This window comes from Salmo salar, chromosome ssa01 (assembly GCF_905237065.1).
Source record: "Salmo salar chromosome ssa01, Ssal_v3.1, whole genome shotgun sequence".
Classification (NCBI taxonomy): Eukaryota; Metazoa; Chordata; class Actinopteri; order Salmoniformes; family Salmonidae; genus Salmo; species Salmo salar.
Window position 1 is genome coordinate 14086381 of NC_059442.1, and position 10337 is coordinate 14096717.

The 10337-nt window shown below is 40.2% G+C and overlaps 1 protein-coding gene across 1 annotated transcript; it reads right to left on the minus strand.

The window, feature by feature from the left end:
* Positions 1-7316: 7316 nt before the first annotated feature.
* glha1 (Glycoprotein hormones alpha chain 1) lies at positions 7317-8766 on the minus strand. The gene is given in 4 exon segments (NM_001146456.1): positions 7317-7845; positions 8048-8235; positions 8476-8588; positions 8720-8766. Coding segments are annotated over 3 exon segments (357 nt in total). The 5' UTR covers positions 8570-8588; positions 8720-8766; the 3' UTR covers positions 7317-7770.
* Positions 8767-10337: the final 1571 nt, after the last annotated feature.

The window sequence follows — 10337 nt, forward strand, 5'->3', positions numbered from 1 at the left end:
TTAGAGAAGGAGAGCATGAAGCTATTTTTTATTTAACCCTTATTTTACCAGGTAAATTGACTGAACACATTCTCATTTACAGCAACAACCTGGGGAATAGTTAAAGGAGGATGAATGAGCTACTTGTTAACTGGGGATGGGTAGGTGGCCATGAAGGCCAGACTGGGAATTTAGCCAGGACACTGGGGTTAACTCTTACGATAAATGCCATGGGATCTTTAGTGACCACAGAGAGTCAGGACACCCGTTTATCATCCCATCCAAAAGATGGCTGCCTACACAGGGCAATGTCCCCAATCACAGCCCTAGGGTGTTGGGATATGTTTTTAGTCTAGATGAAAGAGTGCCTCTTACCATTCCTCCAACACCACCTGGTCTCCCATCCAGGGACTGACCAGGACCAACTCTACTTAGCTTTAGAAGCAAGCTAGCAGTGAGATGCAGGGTGGTATGCTGCTGAAGACTGGATGTCAACGTTGATAGCTTGCTACTACTATAATTTATTTTATTAAAAACAATATGTTTATTGCCTATGATGTATTTATCAGAGTTATTGACCTCACAATAAGCCAGATTCAAGTAACTGTCATTGTGGTGGTCAGTGGCAATTTTAGCATGTAAATCTTGGTGAGGCAAAAAAAAAAATATGTTAGATGCATGTCAGCAAAACCACTACACACAACACTAAACAATACATTAATTGCACTATAACGGTGACAAATGGTGCCCACAAACTGTTAGGGCCTACATAAAGCTGTCCCAACAGCAGAGTCCCAACACCTTACCACTGCTACACCTGGCTATCAGCGGAGCCTTGTCTGGCAGCGAAACAGTTCATTCAGCCTCATTTACTACCTTTGAAAAAAACATAGCTGAGATGGCTGACTTGCTTAAACAAATGTGGTTTCTACTGACAATTGAGATGTACAAACTATGGCACAAGGCAGGCCTGGGCAAAGGCCGGCCCGGGGCCAATATGCGGTCCGCGACTTGATTCAATACCGGGCTGTGGAATTATGCTCAGATCACATAAAGAATTTGAGATTGAAAAGTTTTGAAAACTGTATTTGTTATCCAAATTAAAAGCCCAATGAATACACGCCTTTGTGTAATGATTTAACTCCCGCCGCCTGGGGGACATTTATTTTGAAGGCACGTATAAATAACACGTATAAATAACAACTGCACAGGACAGCCTCCAGTATTTATGCTGCAGTAGTTTATGTGTCGGGGGGCTAGGGTCAGTCTGTTACATCTGGAGTATTTCTCTTGTCTTATCCGGTGTCCTGTGTGAATTTAAATATGCTCTCTCTAATTCTCTCTTTCTGTCTTTCTCTCGGAGGACCTGAGCCCTAGGACCATGCCTCAGGACTACCTGGTATGATGATTCCTTGCTGTCCCCAGTCCACCTGGCCGTGCTGCTGCTCCAGTTTCAACTGTTCTGCCTGCGGCTATGGAACCCTGACCTGTTCACCGGACGTGCTTGTTGCACCCTTGACAACTACTATGATTATTATTATTTGACCATGCTGGTCATTTATGAACATTTTAACATCTTGACCATGTTCTGTTATAATATCCACCCTGCACAGCCAGAAGAGGACTGGCCACCCCTCATAGCCTGGTTCCTCTCTAGGTTTCTTCCTAGGTTTTTGGCCTTTCTAGGGAGTTTTTCCTAGGGAGTTTTTCCTAGCCACCGTGCTTCTTTCACATGCTTTGCTTGCTGTTTGGGGTTTTAGGCTGGGTTTCTGTACAGCACTTTGAGATATCAGCTGATGTACGAAGGGCTATATAAATTTGATTTGATTTGACTGACACAGTCACAGTTATAAAGAGTAGCTAGCTCGAAATTTCGCCAAAAAAAATGTTTTTCAAAGATTTTAAAGAAAAGGAAAGTAGACAATGAAAGAATGTTCCAGCAAGAGTGGACATCGAAATATGTATTTATTAAGGTATCAGGGAAAGCTGTGTGCTTAGTGTGCAAAGAGAGCATCGCTGTCTTGAAAGATTACAACTTGTCCTGACATTTCCAGACGAAGCATGCAGAGAAATAGAGGAATATGTCTTCTGAGCAGAGGGCAAGTGCATCGAAAGAGTTGCTTTCTCAGTTGCAAAAGCAGCAAGGACATTTCACAAAACTGCATTCAGCAAACAACGGAATTGAGAGAGCTAGCTATGTACTGTCCTACAAAATTGCTAAACATTGCAAGCCATTCACTGAGAGGGCGAATTCATTAAATAATGTTTAATTGACTATGCAGCAATACTTTACCCTGACAAGAAAGAGCTGTTTGAAAATGTTGTTGATGTGTGCAGAGGGTCCCTGGTTCAAGCCCAGGTTGGGGCGAGGAGAGGGACGGAAGCTAAACTGTTACACATATTAATGACCAAAGGCTCGTATTTCTGTGTGTTATTATGTTATAATTAAGTCTATGATTTGATATTTGATAGAGCAGTCTGACTGAGCGATGGTAGGCAGTAGCAGGCTCGTAAGCATTCATTCAAACAGCACCTTCGTGCGTTTGCCAGCAGCTCTTCGCAATTCTTCAAGCATTGCGCTGTTTATGACTTCAACCCCCGAGATTAGGCTGGTGTAACCGATGTGAAATGGCTAGCTAGTTAGCGGGGTGCGCGCTAATAGCTTTTCAAACGTCACTCGCTCTGAGACTTGGGAGTGGTTGTTCCCCTTGCTCTACATGGGTAACGCTGCTTCAAGGGTGGCTGTTGTCCTTGTGTTCCTGGTTCGAGCCCAGGTAGGAGCGAGGAGAGGGCCGGTAGCTATACTGTTACACTGGCAATACTATAAGAACATCCAATAGTCAAAGGTATATGAAATACAAATCGTATAGAGAGAAATAGTCCTATAATTTCTATAATAACTACAACCTAAAACTTCTTACCTGGGAATATTGAAGACTCATGTTAAAAGGAACCACCAGCTTTCATATGTTCTCATGTTCTGAGCAAGGAACTTAAACGTCAGCTTTTTTACATGGCACATATTGCACTTTTACTTTCTTCTCCAACACTTTGTTTTTGCATTATTTAAACCAAATTGAACATGTTTCATTATTTATTTGAGGCTAAATTGATAGTATTTATGTATTATATTATTATATTAAGTTAAATAAGTGTTCATTCAGTATTGTTGTAATTGTCATTATTACAAATAAATAAATAAAACAATTGGCCGATTAATCGGTAACGGCTTTTTTGGGCCCCCAATAATCGGCATTGGTATCGGCGCTGAAAAATCATAATCAGTCGACCTCTAGACATAACCCCAGACTTTGAAATTACAGAGGAGCTTCAGTGCAGTCAAAGAAGAGCACAACCACAGGGAAAGATTTATTGGAGGAGGTTAGTACGTGTGTGGTAAAGCTGGTACTGAGTTTTGAAATGTTATCCAGTGTGACCACTGATGGGTGCCCAAACTTGACAGGAAAAAACGTTGGCCTTTTGAAAAGGAAACAAGATCAAGTAGCTTAGCTGAACCCAGATCAGAAAATTATTTTCCTGCATTGCATTATTCATCAGGAGGAGCTCTGTAAATGTGTTCTGAAAATGAGCCATATTGTGGATACAGTCACTAAAGTGGTAAACTTCATAAGAGCAAAATCTTTAAACCACAGGCAGTTTGTCTCACTGTTGGAAGAGACAGAGTCTGGTCATGCTGATCTCCCCTACCACACAAATATGGTGAGATGGCTGAGTTTGGGGAAGGTACTTAAAAGGGTGTGGGATCTGAAGTCGGAGATTGCTCAGTTTTTACAAATGAAAGGAAAATATGTGGATTTCCCTCAACTGCAAGATAAAGAATGATTGGCTGATTTTGCCTTCACCGTGGACATCATGGCCCTCATGAATGAACTGAATTCCAAACTACAAGGGAAGGGCCTTTTTGCACATCAGATGTACAGCCTTGTCAAAGCCTTCAAGGCAAAATGACTCCTCCTGACCCGCCAAGTAGAAGCCAATCTCACCCAACATCCGAACACTACTCGTCTGTTCCCTATCAGATGACCAGTGGGAGAAGTATACATCGCTGCTGCGTGCTTTGAACGGTGAGTTTTCTCGTCATTTTGAGGATTTCAAAGTGTTGGAAAATTACATGCTGTTGGTTTCCTCTCCTTTCACCTTCAATGTGGATAACGCTCCCACTGACCTGCAACTTGAGCTTATCGATCTTCAGTCTGATGCAGTGATTGGAGAACTATTCAAAACAATGCCACTGATGACGTTCTATGCATCTCTCGATAAACAAAACTTTCAAATATTAGGAATCATGCTCAGAAGATGTTTGTGCTGTTTGGATCAACCTATGTATATGAACAGACATTTTCAGTGATGAAATATAAAAAGTCAAGGCACAGATCATCTCTTACTGACTCTCACCTCTCAGAAATCCTGCGCATAGCGACATCAGAAACTATACCTGACTTCACTCCTCACACTGATTGCGTAGATTAAATGTGATGTTGAGCTCTCTCTCTTTCTTGGGTTTTTGTGCATACCCGTTAACAAGAGTTCTGTCCATGGGGCTGAATGCACAGTGTACTTTTCCCTCAGTGTAGTTCATTGCCATGTTTAATTATGAAAATACCTACCAAAAGGAGAATATGGATGTGGTTCATTTCTTGCCATGTTAAAAAAGTTAAATAAGGAGCATATCTGGATGTGATTTACAGTAGATATATCTGTCAACACAGTCATACACATGTATGATTCTGGCCCGCGAAGGCAAATATATATTCTAATGTGGCCTTCCATGGAAAATAATTGCCCAGGCCTGGCATAAGGGGACGACAAGCGGATAAGAGGCAATCAGTAATTTCTATGAAGACATTAATGAGCAAGCTAGGACAGACGTGGGATAAAAAAAGGGGGGCATATAAGCAGACAATGAAAGCTCTTACAATATTCAATGATTACGTTTCTCAAAAGCAGGTTATAGGCTACATGTGCACCACCAAGTTTGTGGCAGCAGGTAGCCTAGTGGTTAGCGTGTTGGGCCAGTAAATGAAAGGTTGCTGGATCGAATCCCTGAGCTGTCAAGATAAAAGTATGTTGTTCTGAACAAGGCAGTTAACCTACTGTCCCTGGTAGGCTGTCATTATAAATAATAATTTGTTCTTAACAGACTTGCCTAGTTAAATAAAAGTCAGAACACTAGGTGAAATTAAGAGGTGAAAATAGACCCAGTTATTAGGGTGAGGCACATGGGCTGCTAACAGCTTTACTACACTTAATATTACTTTCTTAGCTACAGTATGCATATTACGTTGTGAACAGGAAGGTGGCGTAGCGGTCCTTTGTGGGCAAATTTTGTCATCAAAGTCTGTCATTCTCTGGATTTATGGTGCTTTCAAGACAACTGGGAACTCAGGGGAAAAAAAGGTTGGATCATGATGACGTCAGTGATCTTCAGGTCGTAGCTCGAGAAAGAGGCCCGAGTTCCCGATTTACAATTCTGAGTTGGATGAAAGTTCAAAACCTATTTTCCCAGTCGTAGCTCGTTTTTCCTAAGTTCCCAGATGTCTTGAACTCACTAAAGTCAGATTTTGCAGTTCCGAGTTAACAGTTGTTTTGAGCACAGCACAAATCATGCTTCAGTGACTGCATGGCCAATGTTGAATGTTTATAATTTTAAACTAGGAAAACAGATCCTTAATTGAAGACTTGGGACCACACAGCCACTCCACTGAATAGCAGGCTAATGATTGCTTTGCAATGCTTGCAGTTAGCCACTGATTCCTTCCAAACCACTCATTGTTTAATTTGAGATTTCCAACTTGTTGTGTAATATTTATGTCCAATGGCTGATGAGCATACATTTCATCTATAATTTCTCTTCATTATTTCTCTTCATATGACAAGGATTAAAAGGGATTTGCCAGGAGATTGTCGACTTGATTCATAATGATGACTGCTAGCTAAGATTTTGAAAGCTACTGAAGATGAACGTGATTTGACGTCATTTTATCTGTGGCCAAACAACTGATATATGGCACTTATTCATGTCAAAAATAACATGCAAAAGAGGCAAGTTTCAGCACCATCAACTGCCCATTTCTGATTGATTTTGCTGCGGCTCCTGCTTCAAGATTGACGACCACCAGTGGCAGACTGTCATTCAGGGAAGGTGGGCCAGAGCCCCCCCCCTTTTGTTTTTACATTTAAAAAAAAGAAATTGTAAAAACAATTGCTAAAAATGTGGGGCTCAAAACAGGTGAATGACGGTCTGCCACTGGTGGTGGTCAATCTTGAAGCAAGAGCCGCAGTAAAATCAATCAGAAATGGGCAGTTCATGGTTCTGAAACTTGTCAAATTCCAGTAGGCATTATTCATTTCAACCATCTTTATTTTAATTAGTTTTTACTAACAACAAGAGGTCTTTGTGTTGGAGCCATTCTCTTCCTATTTAAGAAATAAGAGGTAGGCCTACATGTTTGACAGACAAAATTAGGCTATAGGCTGTTATATCCATAGATTTGGCGGTCAATTCCCCCACCCACCATGCCCTCTTTAAATAGCCTACCTGTGTCAGGGCTGTTAAATTAAAACCAAGACTCGAATTGAGGGGGTATGAGATGGTATGCCATTGGCCTACATTTTATTAAAGAAAATGGCAGAAAACACAGACTTACCCCTCGTTAGCTTAAGATTTTGAAGAAAAGTAAACGGATCTGATTATATAAAGGGACCTATAACAGCACTTTGATCCACTATGCTTTATGCTAGACACAAGGATATCATTGTTAAGTTTCTTTGCCATTCAGAAGCTGAGCTACAACCTTTCATAGCTGAGGAGACAAAAACTTGACTTTGCTTGGGAGTAATCTAATTCTGTCACTATCAATTGATTAAGCTATTCACTTTCTGTACAATAGAAGGTATTTAAACCCAGACAGCTTTTAGGGAAACACTTGTGACCTTCTCTTGTTGGGTTAAGCCATGGAAGAAGAACAGACAGCAGTTAAAGTTGAATTCTGTTATTTTTTCCCCCCACTAATTTATCTTTTGACCAATCACATCAGATCTTTTCACATCATATCTTTTTAGGGCTGATCTGATTGATCAAAAGACAAATTAGTGGAAATAATATCAGAATTGGGCTGCCTGTGTAACACAGCCTTCTAAGCCTACCTGAGGCAGCTGTGTGAAGATAAAATCCTGAGTTTTGATCCATAGGCTATTGAGTGTGGTGTGGCTTGGGAGAGAAACATTTTATATATTTTTTCGTAAACCCATAAACATTGGTTTTACTTCAAGGCATCAGTTGCTCATAAAAAGAAGCAGAGGACACAACATGTAGTAAAATACTGAAAAACATTTTAATCAGTATTCAATTCATATAGTAAAGTCTACATTTGATCAACACAGTAGGCTACAGGAATACAACTTCATAATTGTGACAGTAATATATTAAGAGCACTATAAATATTCTCAGCAGACTATCACCTTTTGTGGATGACATTGGCTGGGTTTACGCAGGCAGCCCTATTCTGATATTTTTTTCACTAATTGGTCTTTTGATTAATCAGATTAACAATGGAAAAATATCTGATGTGAAAAGAGCTGACGTGTTTGGTCAAAAGACGAATTACTGGAAAAAATATCAGAATTGGGCTGCTTGTTTAAACGCAGCCAATAATCTCTTAATATGTGATTTCTCTTAAAACACTTCAGGAATATGTTGTGCAAAATGCCTAGTATCTGTTGCCAAGCTTTTACTTCTGCGATAAGGATATTTCTGGCCTCACAGACAGATTAGGACTTATGGTGATAACAGGTGTTGCACCAACACTCTGTGTGGTTCGTCAGCTTGATGTTGTCCACCACCACCTGAGAGAGGAGGAGAAGGAGAAGAAGAAGAATCAAGAGAAAGAGAGATGGTTTCGGGTTCATTCTAGTTCTTGTTAAATGTTACATTTACATGTTATGTGCATGACACTAGGAATGTCATCATGTCAGATGATCAAACTTTGTGTAGCTGAGGATAACAATCCCAACTCCTACACTTAATTAGCTAAATATATTGTCTTACCCTTTTCCCTTCTTTCGCAACGCAGCATGTGGCTTCAGAGGTGATGTTCTTTGGGACCAACATGGTTTTCTTAGAATGCAGTGGGGTTGGATAAGCTCTGGAAAAGCAGCAGCCTGTACACTGGTAGACAGGGGCGCCCGGGTTTGAGAATACTTTGTTCTCCTTTAGTTTGCATTCCTCACAGCCCACTGTGAAGATAGTGAAGACATAAATTAATTGAAAATCAAATGAACAATCTGATCTGTAAACTTTATGCACCTTGTACCGCCAGTGTGTGTCTCTCATCCTTGTAAGCACACACTTTGGCAATAAGGAGGTCATGTACCAATCTATATTCTCTAATGACAACAGTAGGCCATCTCCAAGAACAACTCACTGGTCATTTGGACAAAAACAGTACTTTCACAGTAATGTAACGCAAAGTTTACCGTTTGTCATGTCACTGTTTGGATAAGAGTCTGCCATGTACAGAAGTATGGACAGGATGAGGGATACTCCAATTGATTTCAACAAGCACATCATAGTGGCGGGTGGCAATAATCTGACAAGAAAAATTAACAAATCATTCAAAAGCAACATATTAATATCAGAAGTTAATAACTGATAAACACAACAAAAAAAACTGTAAAAAATACATTGGAAACACAACATACTGAATGGAAAAAGCATTACCTGTTGTGTGTTTCTCTTGGTGGAAGCCTGTTCAGTACTCAGTGGAGAGCCTACTGCTCCCACCATGAACTTTTATACTGCTGTCCCTCTGCCCATGTGCTCAACCGGGATTAGGTAAACCCCTCCAACCTTATCAGTGATCTCTGTGTGCGAGTCATTGGCCACTTAGCTACATGCCTCATAATCCTTGAAATGAAAAAAGGAACTGCACTGCCGTCGAAAGACAAGACAAAACAAACTTCCATCCTGACTATGGATGGGAGCTTCTAATCCCTTAAACAGATGGGATGTTACTAGGTAACTGTTCTTATGCAACTGGGGGCGAGGCGGGATCATTGGTTCATTAGTATACCTTATGTTCATGGTCTTTTGCTTTGTAAATCATTACATCTAAGGTCATTTTTAATACTTTGAATATTTGATGAAACTGTCGATGCTGGATTATAACCCCAAAAATGTGTAAATATTTACACACAAAAGTGAAAGATTTCTCATGAAATAAACAGTGTTTCTAAAATAAACCATGAGGGCTAGACCCTGGCCCTGATCTATAATCCTCTGCGGCAGTGCAAACATGTGTGCAAGCAATGAATACTGTATGTGAAATAATGTTACCCTCCCAGAGAGCCAAATAGATATTTACATCAGAGACGCAGTTTATTGTTACATGCTTATGTTCATGTAATTACATTAATGATTCAGTGAAGAATCATATATCTATGGCTCTGAGTCAGTGTATCCTCAATTAAATTAGATGTATGCTAATGCATCTGTGCTCTACATTAAGGTTATATTGTGGTTACTGCTTAGAAATTTCTATGAATTGAATTCAAGGCAACGTAAAGCAAAGCAAAATGCATGTAATTCTTCCAAATTGTCCCAGGTTGACTTGTCAATAACTAACCTTTAATTTCCTTCAAATAGGTACAGTTGAAGTCGGAAGTTTACATACGCCTTAGCCAAATACATTTAAACAAAGTTTTTCACAATTCCTGACATTTAATCCTAGTAAAAATTGTTTTAGGTCAGTTAGGATCACCATTTTATTTTAAGTATGTGAAATGTCAGAATAATATAGAGAGAATGATTTATTTCAGCTTTTATTTCTTTCATCACATTCCCAGTGAGTCAGAAGTTTACATACCCTCAATTAGTATTTGGTGGCATTGCCTTTAAATTGTTTAACTTGGGTCAAACATTTCAGGTAGCTTTCCACAAGCTTCCCACAATAAGTTGGGTGAATTTTGGCCCATTCCTCCTGACAGAGCTGGTGTAACTGAGTCAGGTTTGTAAGGCCTTGCTCGCACATGCTTTTTCAGTTCTGCCCACAAATGTTCTATAGGACTGAGGTCAGGGCTTTGTGATGGCCACTCCAATACCTTGACTTTGTTGACCTTAAGACATTTTGCCACAACTTTGGAAGTATGCTTGGGGTCATTGTCCATTTGGAAGACCCATTTGCGACCAAGCTTTAACTTCTTGACTGTTGTCTTGAGATGTTGCTTCAATATATCCACATCATTTTTCTTCCTCATGATGCCATCTATGTTGTGAAGTGCACCAGCCCCTCCTGCAGCAAAGCACCCCCACAACATGATGCTGCCACTCCCGTGCTTCA